Genomic DNA, 16,102 nt, shown 5'->3' with positions numbered 1-16,102 from the left:
ACACACACACACACACACAAGGGAGACTTGCATTCACTCAAAGTCCCTAACTCAATTTGATATGCATGACGGATTTCACAGACAAAATTTGACCCCTATATATAAACTGAGTGACGGCTCTGAATGGAAATGAATTTTTGCATAGTGTAAGAACTCAAGACCTTCTTACGTCTGTTAACTTTTAATAGATTAGTGCCAATATGACTGGATATGAACAAAGAAACAAGGCCAAGACTATTCTAATATTGATGGTTCTTCTCTATAACATTACAATCTGTCCACCAGTATGCAAATTAGTTACACGCCTTCTGATATAGTGCAAAAACATCTCATATTTCATACTTGAGAAATTGCGTATGTTGTAGACCTGTGACTAAGGTGCAGAATTTTTAAAAAGGTTAAAATACTAAAACTCAGTAACTTCTAAAAACATCTAACTAAAGCAGGTCATGAGGATGAAAAGAATGGTTTAAAAAAAATCTGATTGTTCCAGAGAATATCTATAAGTAGTAGTTTGAGCAATGATTTCATCTCATGTTTTTGTTGCTGTATGATAAAATAGCCTACTATTATTCAAACCTAAAGTTAAGAAAAACAGGAAACCTATGTGACACACATTCAAACAAGTATATGGATAAAGCGACAATGCACTGCAATTTAAAAAGGACAGAAAATGATAAAACGGAAATTCACACTATACATTTATGAACATTTTTATAGCTTGCTGAGAACATTTAAAGCATCAAGCCACTTATTCACGGAAAGAATATAATGATCTTTTGGCTTCATGTCTGAAACTTGCAGCACTCAATTGTAGCTTTGAATACATAGCTTAAAACTACCATCATAAAACAACAGCAATGCTAAATCATCTAGGCTAAATGCCAGCAGGTATGGCCTCTGAACAAATATGAATTAAAGATGCCATTTTAGAGCAAGTGTTCAAGATTTTCTGTGACATCTACCACTTTCACTTTCAGAGGGATGAAAAGACGACATTCCCCATTAGTGCAATTATGAGGAAATGACCAGTGCGGTAATGTTACCATAACACAAGTAACAGGTAACAGGAGGTAGGACATCTAGTCATTTCCACACAACTGCACCCAGATAACACACTCATGATCCAGATAAGCACCGGAACTAAGGGTCTGTGTCCACTGCTCTTCAAAGTGCATCTACTTTCACGAGTTACGAGATCAGCGCCAAATAACAACATAACTCTAGTCAAGTATTTGAAGATAAATTAAAATGCCCCTTATACACAGTCTGTTGGATTTAGAAAAAGAAGGGTCAGGGTTTCAGGGTCAAAAGTCATAGATTTCACCAGATCAAAAACCAAACATACCCATTAAGCTCTCTGACCAGTCTGTGATTCTTGTTTAAAAGTTGAAGTTAAACAAGATACTTAAAAAAATGGTAGTCTCAAGAATAAACTCTAGCACCTACAATTATAATGTCCTATTGTGCTTCAGTTATGGTAGGACATTAACTACAAGTACATATGTAATCTTGTTCGGCTAACAGGAATAATTGAGAGCCATAGAAAGAACATCCAATTGTTGATAATAAAAATAGAGTATTTTGTAAGCTAATACTGCTACAGTGGGTACAGGGTTTGCACTATTTACACTACTAAAAGTACCCAGCATGAAAATGACTACATTACAAATGTTCTATATTTATAATTCATATACACAAACATACCACTAAAATCTCTTGGTTAAGAATGCATAGTTAGAAAAAGATGGTTAAAAATTTCAAGAATTTCAAGTTAAAACTGAAGAATTATTTGGGGAAGTGATCTTACAGTTATTTCACTAACAAGACTCAATCAATCACTACACATCATGATGATATGCTTTAGAAGGGATAAGACTGTTTACATGAAAACAGTTTACCGACACATACAATGTATTGCGCTTCAATTTGAACTAAGTTTGGATTCAAACTAAATACATTTTCTATTCGGTTAAGCAACAAAAAGCTAACAACTACTCGGCCTGTTACTCTACAAAAAGTCTCAAAAAGAAAAACTAGATTTCACAAAATTAATTTAGGTTTATATATCTAAAAAGAATGTAATTTGAATGTTAAAAAAGGGATTTGTAATATTCTCATGAAAACCTCTAAGTTATAAGCTTGGTTTACAAAGAAAAAAAAAAAAACTACTAAGGTGCATTTGAAATTTGTATGAAATTTTCACTCTGACTTTGTGTCAATGCAACTGTATGTGTATTATTCTTTAAAAAAAAAAGAAAAGTCTCGATTGCCTGTATGGCCAGCTGGAGTGCGATGACCGCTTTTAAACCTGGCCAGCGTAGCACATTCAAACTTCACCGTTAGAAACAGCGCACAGAACCAAGCAAATCCCAGGGCTCCAGATTCCCCAATATTCAGCACAAAACTGGCTTTGCGTTTCAATGTGGGGAAGATTTGACAACATCATAATAAAAATGTCAGAACAGATGCTTAAAGTGAAAGGTGATGGTATTTTTTCCTTAAGGGTGTTTTTGACACGTTTTAGAAATTTAACTCATACACCCAACCCACTGAAACCTTACGTTACAATCAGCGAACAAATAAAAGAAATGCTCATGGCAGTAGAATTTAAAGTACGTACAAGATAATCTCATCATCTAAATACTTAGAGCCCCAAGATATTAGTACTTTTCATGACAATTATCCATATTCTGGAGCTGTTTCCGCACTGAGAACCCTGGCACAGGTAAACGGAGCGCGTCACTAATGAGAACCAGTCTCATGTGTGCGGCAGAGCGCCAGAAAACTGATTGTCAGAACAATTCCTACATTCTCACTTCCAAATGCATTCTTGATTCTGCACATACTGTGTTCAAATTTCATGATACAAGCACATGATAGTGCTCGGTCGATCATGTCATTGGCGGACAGGTACAGTAGGATGACTGAGCCCTGGACTGAACAATAAATGACACCATGATAAAAAATGTATGTTAGCACAAATAAATGAAACAAAACAGGATAAGTACTTTTGTCCTGAAGTCCCCATCTGGTCAGTGCACTTGCTTTTGCTGATAAATAATTTAGCTGTGGAAACTGCATACCCACATCCCCTAAACCTGATCTGTGTTGTCCTAAACTAACCCGAACCCATTGGTTTGATGAGTTTGTAAAAACTACTGTTCGACAGTCTCCATCACCAGCCTTGGCAATAGTATTGAATCAAGCCCACTCGGATGCAAATGTAACTTTCAGTGTAAAAATAGTCTGAATTTTTGGATTGACTATATGTAAACATGTTAACCTCTAATCTGACATGCACATGTGCAACAGACACACATAACCATGCCCTCCAAACCAAAGAAAAAGATAAATTAATAAATTCACGTATTACAGTTCTAAAAATCATGGATATTTAGTATGTACGGAAATGGACTACGTGGGCAATTGGAAACCTAACAGCATGGCGATTCTTGGGTTTTTTCCCCATTTGAAGGTTCTCATTTATACAATTGAGGCAAACACATAAAAATACACACAGACACACACACACCGTGCTGTTTTCAGGATGTAGGGCTTGTTTCTGGCTATGTTCAGGCGAAGTACATGGTGCGCAGTGTGTCCTGGTGGATCTGCACAGCTTTGGCCAGGGCTTGCTGGTCTCTGCCGTTACTCTGACCTGATGTGTGACTGCCTTCAGCACTGCCGGCAAACAAATACAACACACATAATCAGATCTATTGGTATAATAATGCACAATGAATAAGGTCTTGCATTAAAAAAAAACAAGTCACATCCAGCTGTGTAAGGAAATAAATAAGCTGTGAGTTATAAGCATTAAGGACTTATCTTAGCATACTGTATACAGCAGAGACAGGATGTTGCAGCCCATAGAAAACGTATAACAAACAGGGCTATATAGCCTTCTCTACATGTTATCATGTTAATCGCAGTAAGACCCAGTACCTGTCATGTTCTTTGTCAACCAAGTGGTAGCGAGCACGAAACGCCACCAGGTGGGCGTAGTAGGCTGGTGCAGGAATGGAGACAGAGCGGGTGCAGCGCACGTAGGTGTGGCACAGCTGGTAGGTGAGGACCTGCAGCTCATCAGAGGTGAAATGGTTGTCGTCCCACAGCACGTGATAGTGGGACGGCCTGCTGGTTCCCTGTGGAGATTCAGCAATTATGAAGAACTGAAATCACACACTTAGACAAGCATAATGATCACGAACACTAAAGCCAATTAACCTCCACTTGTTAAAGTACCTGATTGCTAGAAATAAAGCATTCATAAGCACTCACTTTATATAGTGAGTCTATGAATTCTTTATCAACCTTTCATTGGGATCCTATTTGAAATGTTCAATGGTACCTGAATTCCGGCATGACTGCAAAGATAAAAGTCAAACTCAGACGGATGAGTAATTTTGGTGTCAACTGTGGTGCCAGCAGGGATGTTGCCGCTCTTTCCAACCTTGAATATAAACAGCAAATTTAAAAGACATTTAAAAAAAAAAAAAAAAAACATTAGAAAGTCAGAAAAGGTCATAACTTAACATACATAATTTACTCAAGGACATGTACTTGTAAAATAAATTCTAGAAAAATAATTCTTTACTAATGAAAAGAGCAAAGGCTTTTCTGATTCACAAGATGTTTGCAATAACCACATTTCTCACTGGATACTTCCTATGCAGGAAGTTCTCTTAAAACATACTGAGCAGTTTAAAATTGTACAAACTGTGTGTACTCATTACTAGAAGCCTTTTTCTTTCAAGGAACACCTAAATAGAGCTAAAAATGTGCCATAACCAACCCGCTCATTCCTGTCCATGCAGAAGAGCCTGGTGTGATGTCTCTTCTGCACTACTACAAAGGTGATGCCTGGTTGATAATCTTTCTCCAGCTTAATGCAGGCTTCACGAATAGCCAGCAGTTCATGCTGTAGAACCTGCATAGACAAAACAGTACAAGGAAGATTAAACGAAATGTGTCAGCACCACTTGGCAAGCATTGACAAAAAGTGTAGGCCTGCAACCTACCTGGTTGAACTGGCCCTCTGAGATGCCGTCTCTGTAGTAGATGATGCGCGTTGGTTTAAAGCGTGTGGATTTGTAGAACTGAATCAGCAGCTCTCTCACCATGGTGGCTAGATCCTGAATGATGTCCTGACGGTGCTGCTGCACCCGCACCGTGGCACAGTATCGGCTTGGGTGGGCATCCATACTGCCAACAACCTAAATATTATATTTTTTAAAAATTTAAGTTAGCTTTTTTATTATTATTTAGAGGGTCCCTTAGCTCGGAGATGTTAAAAGCCTTAAAGGCTTTTGAGGTTATATGATATGGCTAAAAATGTACAAGATGTAGACTGGTCACACTTGTGGTATTAGTGCTACCTGGCACTATGCAATTAACATAATCGGCCATAAAATATCAGAGGTTTGTCAGGCTTACAGCAGCAATTGAGGGTTTCTTGCCATCTCCAGCTGGTGGATGAGTCACATCTGCACCCAGAAAGATGACTGGTTGCTGAAACACCAAGGGCCTACAAACAAAAACAGTGATAAAGCAATGCAAAAAAAAAAAACAGTAGGTAGCTGTACTTCCTGGTCAAATTTCATGGGAAAGCAGCCCAGGCGTTAACTAACAATCAAAAAGACTCAGAATGTGCCTTAAGCCTTGTGCACACCGGGACGATTATCGCGCGCACTATAAGCTTTCTGCATGTCAAAGGCTTTTGGAAAAGTTGCCCTCACCTGCCCTGTGGAAGAAGAATGTTGTTGACTCCACCCAGTTTGACATTAATCTTGAGGCAGAGGTTGGAAAGTGTCTGAGGTGTGGTTTTCTGTACATTCTTCACCTGGACACACTGTGTGGGCATGCCAAGAACAGTGTCTCCAACACGCTTCACCTCAGCTGTGAGAATGGACAGTTTAGAGAGTTACAAATTACACTGCAAACAAAAACACAAAAGAAACACAGAGGAGCTAAATTACCATAAACTGGAGTCTTCCCAGGTAGGATGACCACCACCAACTGTAAGCCTTGGTATGTGTACTTGAGGTGTTTGAACATGGGCTCCACACTATCTGCTCCCTGGGCATATTTGCAAAAGCACGGTTGGCCCTGAATGGGCATCCCAGCATCGCGCGATATCTTACGGAGCTGGTCAGTAAATGCCCTAGAGAAAACAAAAAAAGGGTTAGACCATGTATGGGTCTGAACTTTTTTTAATAATACCACCAAATACAAAAACTTCTCCAGATCCAGGTCAAAGCTGATTTACTTCAGAAGTAGTTCTGTACACTGCCTCTGCGGGGCAAAGCAGGCAATAGCCCACACTTTGATCTCAATCCCTGTGTGGAACTGCTTGTTCCTCATGTCCCACACACCCTGGACTGGGGTTGCTATTGCTTTGTTCTGAAAAAGCCAGAGAGACACGACCAAATTAGGAAGACACATCCAGATTGGGATTCAGCCACAAGGTCAGCAAGACAAATGTCAAGTTGATCAGGACAGGTTCCTACCCTTCCACCATAGAGAATTGAAGGTGCCTGAAGGACCCGACCATTGACCTCAGTCATCTCGTCTCTTACCATAACTCCAAACTCACGCACATAAGGATCAGTGTTGAAGTTGGCACTTCTCATCTGTCACAACCAAATGAAATCCATCATGAGGTGTGGATGAGATTTAGAAGACTGAAAAAGGACAGAGAGCTGCACATACCAGTTTGCTGATCTCATCCTGGCGATCAGGCGCAGACCTGGCTGTGGCACGTATCATAGTGGAGGTCTGATTGTCTGTCAGTTTCTTGATGCATCTCTGTCCGGCTACTATGTTACAGACCTGGATAAAAAAAAATAAAAAAAAAGGTTAATGACATTCACAGAAATAAATGAGGGAGATGGGTGGAAAAAAGTAAGCATAAGATGTGGTCTTGACCAACCTCCAACGGAAGGTAGGTGTGTTTTTGCTCCTGACCAACTTGTAAACATGGGAGATGTGGATATCGCAGCACCAGTTTGTACTTATCCTTGAAGTACTGGGCGACAGTGCATTCAATGGTCTGGCCATTCTCTTGCTGCAAGGGAAACCTGGAGGCAAGCAAAATACATCGGCCTTTAACACTGCATCATCACAATGAGGAATATAAAATGTAATGGCATTCATACAGAAAGAACTGTGCTTTGTGAAAGATCTTACGTTTGATGGCTGGCTGGTCTCCTAGTCACATTACACACCCTGTATTTTCTCTTCATCTGTCCACAGTGAGTGATTTCAACCTTCAGTCCTGCCAGGTGAAGATAAAGCAGTGTTCAGAAAATCATACAAATAAATTCCATAAAAACCATTTGGGAAGTCACTAATTACTGTAATGAATCACCTTTGATTTCCTTGGTAAACTTCACTCTCTGGGAATCCGTTAAGGGCTTCTGTTGCTCTTCGATGCTTTTAAAATCCAAAACCTCACACATGAACTCAATCACAGGTTGAGCTTTGTAGAATGCAGTGGCAGACACTAAAGATAAATATAACAAAACAAAGATTAGCAGAAGAAGTTTTCAAGAAACATTTATTAATGATATCAGTGCACACTAACCATCAATGTTGAGCATCATCTTCCAGAGGGATGGTCGAACAGACTGATGGAAGCCAAACCAAACTTCTCTTCCTCCACCGAGGGGGTTGGAGCAGCCCTCAGAGGGAGTAAAGAATGAACGTCCGACTGGGGTGTACCTGCAGACACAGCAATAATACGCTCTAAAATGGCACAGTGTGCAGAAAGATGAAGTTTGACACCCCCTAATGGTGATTTATGAAAAACAGAGTTAACAAAGCACCAGCATTAACCTCATAGAGGGCAAATGTCTCATGACAACGTCCAGAGCCTGAATGGTCTCAAAAGGGATGTTTGGTAGCCGTCCAGTCAGTGCTTCATGTAGAGCTTGCAGACTCACACAGGACACCCATTTGATAGCTACTTTAAAACTCCTGTCTTTTCCCTCGCCTGGAATTGTGACCTCCAGCTCCACCTAAAGAGCAGTTCGGGACATCAGTATGATGTGAAAAGATGTAGCATTTTGAGAAGTTACAGAGTAAGAGCATAACATATTTCAGTAACTGCTCTATCAAACATAAACATCATAAAGCCAACACAGACTTTAATATGACTTTATTAGTGCATACTTTGTCTCTTCCAATGGGTAAAGGCATGGCAGTGTAGAGATTCTTCCTTCCATCATACACAGGCTTTCGATCTCCAAAGATCTGCGTCTTAAAGTGCTGGACCATGTGCTCAACAATTTCACTAACAAAAAAAAAAGTAAGTATAAATGTCCTTCCAAACAATCAGTTGAAATTCCAAGTTTCAGTCAAAAGATGTTACCGGTTAACTCTCCGTGGGCATTTCTCAGGCTTTATATCTATGTCGTAATGGTACACCTCCAACTTGGGTATTTCCATTTCAAAGAAGTTGGCCTGAAGCTTGATTGTCCTACCCATTGTGCCAAAGTCTGGCCGTTGAGGTGGTTTGAAGACATACTCTTGTGCTGGAGGAGACAGGGGAGCTATGGGACACACACAAACAGTTATTTCTTTTTAACATTAGTAAGAAACACTACCTTTTTTTGACCAGCTCTATCATTTTAAGCTAGAAATGTCCATGTTTAGTTCAGTGGACCTCTGAGCAACTTAATCCTATTAATTAGGCCCACACAAACATTAAGGTAAGACTATTAGAGCTCTGCTGTGCCATATAAACTCAAGCACCCCACCTTACATAACATCTTTATTTTTGTATATACAAACTAAACGGCCAACATTAGTTTGAAAAGTTACTTACTTGCTATTAACTTCATGTTTAACTGTATTGAAAAGCATTATCACACTCATGCTGTTGTACTGAATATTAAAATAGAATAAACACAGCCATGCTGATGTTCAGTACAACAGCACTTTTTTTTTTTTTTTAAAGGTAATTTATTGCCAACAGATCATCCATTCATTTTTACAGACATTTCTGTTAACCCTAAAACACAACACAATGAAGTGCAAAATTCAAAATACAGCTAAAATATCTGTAAAAAAAAAAAAAAAAACACATACAGAAATTCATAATTCTAATTATTACAGATTTGAATTTTCTTAAAATTAATACATTGTGCCCTATTTGTTGGATTTTTTACAATGTGATACTGTTTAAGTAATAAACTTTATCTACTACTGTACTGACCCAATCAGCAGGCAAAAAATGAAAAACACTATACAATACTGAATGTTTTAGAGAAACAGTGTGTTAAAACGAAGCTCTTAACAGTAAATTAAATTGAAAGACAATCATTCCTTGGGATTAAAGCTTTAATTAAACATTTCAATCAACTTGATAAACAGTACTGAAAATATATGCTAGGCTGTCGACAGGCCAGCTTAGTCTGGGCTGCTTACCAGAAACATCTGACCCTGAAGACTGATGTTCCTGACACAGCTCAGCAGCTATAAAAGACATAATGCAAGGTTTATTTCAAACAAACCTCTACATTAGTGATCATGTGCAGAAATATATGTAAAACCATGAAAATACAGCCAGTTAAATTGAAAACAGGTTTCTAGTTCAAAGCCAGATTAGCACTGTAAAATTACACTTTGATTAGAAGATCACAATAAAGCAGTTGATTTTAGTCATTAATATCCATGAGATTTAGTCGTTTACAAATGTCTAGCATACAATAAAATTGGGTCACAGGGTTTGTTGATTTGGGAAAAAAAGGTCAAGTTAATGCAATCTTGTTAAACGTGTGAAAAACTTTGATGTACAAGGAGCCTGTGGGTATCTGAAGTCTTTTGCTGACAGATCCCTTGAACTGTCTAACCCCATCTTATCAACCCTAAAAACACAACACGGCAGGAAGATACTAGGGACGTGAACCCATCCCACTGGTCAACAGGCCTTTTACCTCCTTATCACCAACACCACACAAGCAACTCAACAACCTGCCAAACTCTCCCACACACACACACAAGTACCAGGATGTCTTTTCATTGAACTACAGCAACTGCTTTTCTTTATATCACTATTTCAGAAGCCCCACAAATACATAACAGGGCTCTAAAGCATATAATACAACACTCATCACTTTATGAAACCAAAGTGTCAACACTTTACAGTAGGGTCCCATTTGTTAACATTAAAGCATTGGCTAACAATCTAACAATTATATTTCTTGACTTACAGCATTTAATAATGTGTGTTAATAAAACAATTGTTATTAGCACGTTGAAAGTAACAACGTGTTGTAAAAGCAGTGTTCATTTTTAGTTCATGTATACTAATGCAGTAAAACTTTCTTGTAAAGTGTTACCAACTAAGTTTATGACTTGAATAAAAAGTTCTGTAGTTTTACTGCTTCTTAAAATGTGTGAAATGCGTCTTTTGGAATTTCAATACTTCTTACTGAAATGTAATGAAGATGCATAATACACTAAAACTACCTCTCATAAACGCCAATAATAATTTTGTATTCGTAATTTAGATAGACACAGTCAACTTTAGCTGAGCATCGCGACTGTGCAAAAATACATAACAAAAAGTTACAAATCGTGCAAAATTTGGAAGCAGAACAATTAACAATTTATTAACTAGAACGTTAGTTAGTAACTTTTAGTAAGTTACCTGGCTAGCTGGAGAAAGTCAAACTGGTGCCTAACTACCAACGTTAAAACATATTTAAAAAAAACTCACATAAAACAATTAGACCGAAAACTCTAACCTACGCTAATATCTCCAGACCTAAAATAGTTAGAAAGTACGTCATGTTAACATTTTAAAATTGACGTGGATAGGAGTTTAACCAGCCGCTGTAAATTCAAAAGCCAGCAGGTCAACAAGCTTAGCTAGCAGGCTAACAATAACAGTGGGCCTACAAAACAAACCATCGACAGAGATGGAAAAACAAAAACACTTCAGAACTATAATCTAAAACATTATTTGAACATTTATGTCATGTACAGCCGAACGCCATTAAACTACATTTTTATCTTTATCAAAAACGCCACACTTATTCAGTTAGCATTTCGTCGCTAGCACGCTCGCTGATCATAATAATACTCACCACTAGCTGCTCCAATGGGATACATTTTAAACGCTTTCTGCACCAAAATTCAACCGCAGACCGATACTTCTTGCTTTTCTGGTGCCACGTAACACATGCGGTAACGGGAAAGATGAATTTTAATTTAAAACAGGATCGATATAAAGGAGAAAACTAGGATTAATGAGCGCGCTGAGTTAGTGGAGCACGAGAGCTCTGAGTGGCCCCATCCCATCCCCCCTTCACAGCACGAGCGCCTATTTACCCGACACTCTCACTGGTTCACAGCTCAAGGAAGCAGACACTAACATATGTGTGAGGTATCTCAGCGGCGCCTTATGCTTTATTTAAAGTATTTATTCAAAATGACCAAGAGCAGTAACAAAACATTCATTAAATTGAATTTAACAACGTCTAAATAACGCTGGCGGTCATGATACGTCATTTCCGGCTTTGTTTAGAGGATATTTAAAAAATAATTTAGAGGCCTATATTAATGAAAAAGGTTTAGAATATATTTATTTTGTTATATTTATTTTATATATTTTTATTTTAGTTATTTCTCGCAGTTGTGTTATTCTGTTGTATCACACAATGTCATTTCTGCATGTATTAATTAATCATCTTTTATTAATAAAGCTGGACTAAGAAACTTTTTTTTTTTGCTCCCCTCCCACATTTTAAATATGGGAAATTTGTTTCACAAAACAATGGCACAAAATTAGTCATTTTTTTCTGACCCTGAGGGTGGGTTTTTATCATTTGATTAAGCATTTAAATAATATTTTAAATATTCTTATTAAAATATACCTTATATAATATAAAATATACTCTATTAACTATGGAGACATATTGAGTTTGGAAACATTTGCTTTACACCAGTGAATGTGTAAATTGTAGTTATTAACTTGATTAATTTGCTTTTGGTTGTACCATACACTGTTTTTGTTCATCATTTTTTTTGTTTTGTTTTTTGGCCAGAATAATTAATTAGATTGTACTCATATTTTAATCGTGTGATCAGTCAAACCTATTGGGTATTAAAAGTTAACCTAACCACTAACCTTGATTTATTACTAGACTGCCAGTTTTTTTTTACATTTTTCCTCATCATTTATGACTAGTCAACACCTGCATTGATGCACTGTTACAGTGGCCATGTATTGTCTTTTTCGAAAATGGATAACAGATGTAAAGAAACTTGAACTACCACGAGTTACCATGATTTATCTCCACTTGGTGGCACCATTTCACCACTTTTGCTGACTACCTCACTGAACGCTTGCTGGACGACTTTTCATTAACATTTAAGGAACAATAATAGTACAAACTAGAAAAATTTTGAGTCGTTAAATTATATGGTACATATCAAGGTTTGTGTCATTATAAAAGCAGTCACACTAAAGTGCTGTAAGTAGGCCTTTATATGCATTGCTGCCATAAATTGTCCTCAAGCACCCGCTACTGACAGAGATGGACATTTACTCATATGATTTGATTTAGTGTTGAATGATAAATTATTGTAATCTGAAAAAGTGCGCTTTTTCTGGTTACGTTTATGCAAATTAATATGTAGATTAGCGCAGACACAACAGAAATCTGAGATTTAGACAGATTAGCCTATATAAAAACAAAAAACTGTTTAATCCGCAGAACGTCTGAGAGTAGGCTATATAACTAAAAAAAAATCATATCTGGATATGTAATTGTATCTGCCATTAAAGTAACATATTTAAGGAATCAGACATTTCTGTTGCATGCTGAGAGGTAGATTTACATGGAATAGATCAGCAGCCGTCTTCTTTTCGTTCAGTGAGTGATTTATATCAAATAATAATCTATTTCCCGTTCAATTTGTTTGTAAACATACCATAAATACCTTTATTAAGTTTTTTTTTTGTTCTTCTGAAACTGGTTGAACGAGTTGGGGAGTAACTGCCGTCTGCTGCGCTCCTTGGCCAATGGCACTAGATCCTCCCTACAGTGCGTAACAGCGCAATTTAGGATTTAACCAAGTCTTTGCTGCGGGGCTTAAAGCAGTCTTCAAGAGAGACGCTTGACGCTTGCACACACAATGTTAGTGTAGACTCTGTGGACCCCTATAGAGTTAGACTGCCTTTTTACGTTGTCTTATCCAAACTATGACTGGAGTATTCGACAGAAGGATTCCGAGTATTAAACCTGCAGATTTTCAAAACCCTTTTCAGCTCTCCGCGATGCATCATCCATCTCAGGAATCTCCAACCCTGCCGGAGTCGACAGCCACGGATTCTGGCTATTACAGCCCTGCTGGAGGAGTTCATCATGGCTATTGTTCACCGAACTCGGGCACGTATGGGAAACCTCTTAATGCCTATCAGTACCAATACCAAGGAGTCAATGGATCTTCTGGAAATTACCCTACAAAATCCTACCCTGATTACGGCTCCTACTCCACAGCATATCACCAATATGCCGGAACATATAATAGGGTGCAGTCACAACCGAGCCCGCAAGGTCAGTTATTATAGCCTATAATATATTCAATTATTTATTAATATTATTATTATTACTACTACTATGTATTATACACAATAAACATGATCATGGTTGAGCATTATTGTTGAACATATTGTAAAACCAGGGTATTACAGTCGTTTCTTATTATAAGGTTTGAATTTTGTAACTGAGTTGGACAAAAGTTTAAGCTGTTGCAGCATTGCATCTAATTCGAAATGTGTTCTTTAACGATTTACTGTGTTTTATTTATACATAGCCTATGCAAAACACTGCATGCATTAAAAAGATAGATTACATAGAAATAAGAGCTTGTAAAATACGTAAAGATTTAAGAAATTACCTAGAAGAACGTGTATAATGTGTAAATTGTGTGCATGTAATTTATTGCATTTGGAAGAATTATTAAATGTTTTAAATGGACAATGGACCCAAACATTCTGAATGGTGCCTTGAATTTTGACCTCAACGCGTACATCCGACGATGTGCCAAAACATTAAGGACAACCCCAAATAAATGTGTGCTTTTCTTTAATTATCAAACATTTTGTCTTCTTTAAGTTAACTTGCAACTCAAAACAGATCAATGCACCGAGCACTTTCTTTGGCTTTAGAGCCTTTGTGATATGCTGTTTTTTACTCTGTAGGCCTAAAAAAAATTGCTAAATGGAATTTGAGAAAACCATGATATTGTATTAACATTTTGGGATCGTTTGTTCAGGGTCACTATTTAATGGCGAAGAAATAGATAACATTTTTATACAGACTCATAAAAAAAAAGCATTTGCTTCGGATTTGGTCTTCAGTTAATTAAATGAAAACGTAACATTTTAACTGAGTGTATTTGGTTATTATTATTATTATTATTATAATTATTAATCTATTAGCTAATTCCAAATAAATGTTAGATGTTTTTACGTTAGTAAAACTGAATATTTTATCTTTATCTTGATTAAAACCACCCCTGACGAACGAAAAATTTGGTCTGGCAAACAGTGTGCTCTTCCTTGCTGTCTTTGTGTTCCTTACAATTAGTAGCTTTGAATTGTAGTGAGGAGGCGAAGGGACGGCGCGGAGATCTGAGACAGTCCGCATGCCTGTGGGGGCAAACCGGCTCCAGAGACCACAACCCAACCCTGACAGATCCTCCTCCTGGAAAAATGCTGAGCATCTAATTAAAACCAGTGCTAACATTTCTACAGCTGAATGCCACGATAAATCGTGAAAAGGACTACCAGGGCATGGCTTAATTTGGCATTTTCTTTGTTGACTATGGAGTTGATAATATATTGCAGGCCTATAACCAAAATAATACAAAATCAGTCCAGCGCATAGTCGACTGGCAATATTTCCTCACAAATCTTCAGTTTCAGTGTTCAAAATACACAAGCTTAAGTTCATTCGTAAAAAAAAAAAAAAAGACTGGAGACTGACTTTTCCCCCATAACACTAACAGAATTGGTATTTGCCATGTTTTGAACACAAAAATAATGGTTACCATAACTATAGAACAAAAAGTAAATCGCTACACACGCTATAGGCCTATTGTTTATGGTTTTATTTGAAAGCCTAGATAAACACCAAGTCGACGTGACGAATATACCCAATAGAAAGCCATGACACGATTATGAGAATAACGTAGTATGTACTAATAGGCTTATGCATTTTGTTTATATCCCTCGCACCCCTCCCCACACACTCGCTTACGCACGCAGACGTTGCGTTCACGCTCAAAACACACACACACACCAGCAACTCCAACTTTGTCTCTCTTTCTATTTCAAATACACAAACCCGCTATATCCCATGCCATTATATCGAGAGCCTTGTTAAATTCCAACTGAACATTTTCCACTCAACGATTTCACTGCAAACCGTGTATAAATAATATCAGTTAGCTTTACTGGACACCCTCAACTGTAACACTCAACAATAATTATACTTCCACCAGGATTAGCTCCATTATCATAATCTGGACATTTACAATTATCTATAATTTGCAAAGATGCGCCTGGTTCTTGATTGCAGAAGGTTTTTTCCCTGGCTCACCATCACTAAACAGTGACAGTAATAACGGCTAATTTTGCAGGCAATATATAAGAGGTGTCGGGGTGTGCAAACACTTTCACACCTGGATTTGCTTACTCAACACAAGCGGTACACAGGAGCGTCCGCTTTCACAACGGTATCTTTATTGAAACATTGAAACCAGAGATTTTGATCTATGCCAAAAAATAAATTTATCGAAGGTAAGTGTTGCTCTATTACCATGTTGTTTTGTTGTTGGCTGGTCTGATGGTCGCTGATGGGTGGCCATTGTTATGATCTGTAGTTCGACTTGGGAAAGCCAGGCTATTTTACAGGAAAAGGTGTGACACAAACGCTGGGATGTAGTAAACCGGTCATGATTTATATCGCCGTTTCATCTCTCCATTTTTCCCATGCGCGCACACACATTCTTGTATATTTAGCCTAAGAGTGCTTTCTCACAATTAGGTTAGGTTAAATCTCAGTATTGTTAACTTCGTGCA

General features: G+C 37.7%; 1 protein-coding gene across 2 annotated transcripts; it reads right to left on the bottom strand.

Annotated features, from left to right (window-relative positions):
* Nucleotides 1-3,460: 3,460 nt before the first annotated feature.
* Nucleotides 3,461-11,420, bottom strand: LOC107722143 (protein argonaute-2). 2 transcript variants are annotated; one of them, XM_016530378.1, is made up of 20 exons: nucleotides 11,097-11,420; nucleotides 9,433-9,480; nucleotides 8,375-8,555; nucleotides 8,176-8,296; nucleotides 7,840-8,021; nucleotides 7,589-7,725; nucleotides 7,373-7,507; nucleotides 7,192-7,279; nucleotides 6,935-7,082; nucleotides 6,715-6,834; nucleotides 6,513-6,635; nucleotides 6,272-6,405; nucleotides 5,982-6,166; nucleotides 5,742-5,901; nucleotides 5,440-5,530; nucleotides 5,025-5,219; nucleotides 4,799-4,933; nucleotides 4,355-4,456; nucleotides 3,949-4,148; nucleotides 3,461-3,684 (listed from the first exon to the last, which is right to left on the bottom strand). In XM_016530378.1, exons 1-20 carry the CDS (start codon nucleotides 11,119-11,121, stop codon nucleotides 3,576-3,578), a joined length of 2,619 nt encoding a protein of 872 aa, XP_016385864.1. In that variant the 5' UTR covers nucleotides 11,122-11,420; the 3' UTR covers nucleotides 3,461-3,575. The 2 variants fall into 2 exon arrangements, with proteins under 2 accessions (XP_016385864.1, XP_016385865.1); XM_016530379.1 differs by lacking the exon at nucleotides 9,433-9,480.
* Between the last annotated feature and the right edge of the window lie 4,682 nt (nucleotides 11,421-16,102).

This window comes from Sinocyclocheilus rhinocerous, unplaced genomic scaffold (assembly GCF_001515625.1).
Source record: "Sinocyclocheilus rhinocerous isolate Xijiao unplaced genomic scaffold, SAMN03320098_v1.1 scaffold781, whole genome shotgun sequence".
NCBI lineage: Eukaryota > Metazoa > Chordata > Actinopteri > Cypriniformes > Cyprinidae > Sinocyclocheilus > Sinocyclocheilus rhinocerous.
Note: the sequence above shows the minus strand (reverse complement) of the source record. Positions and strands in the feature narration are given on the sequence as shown.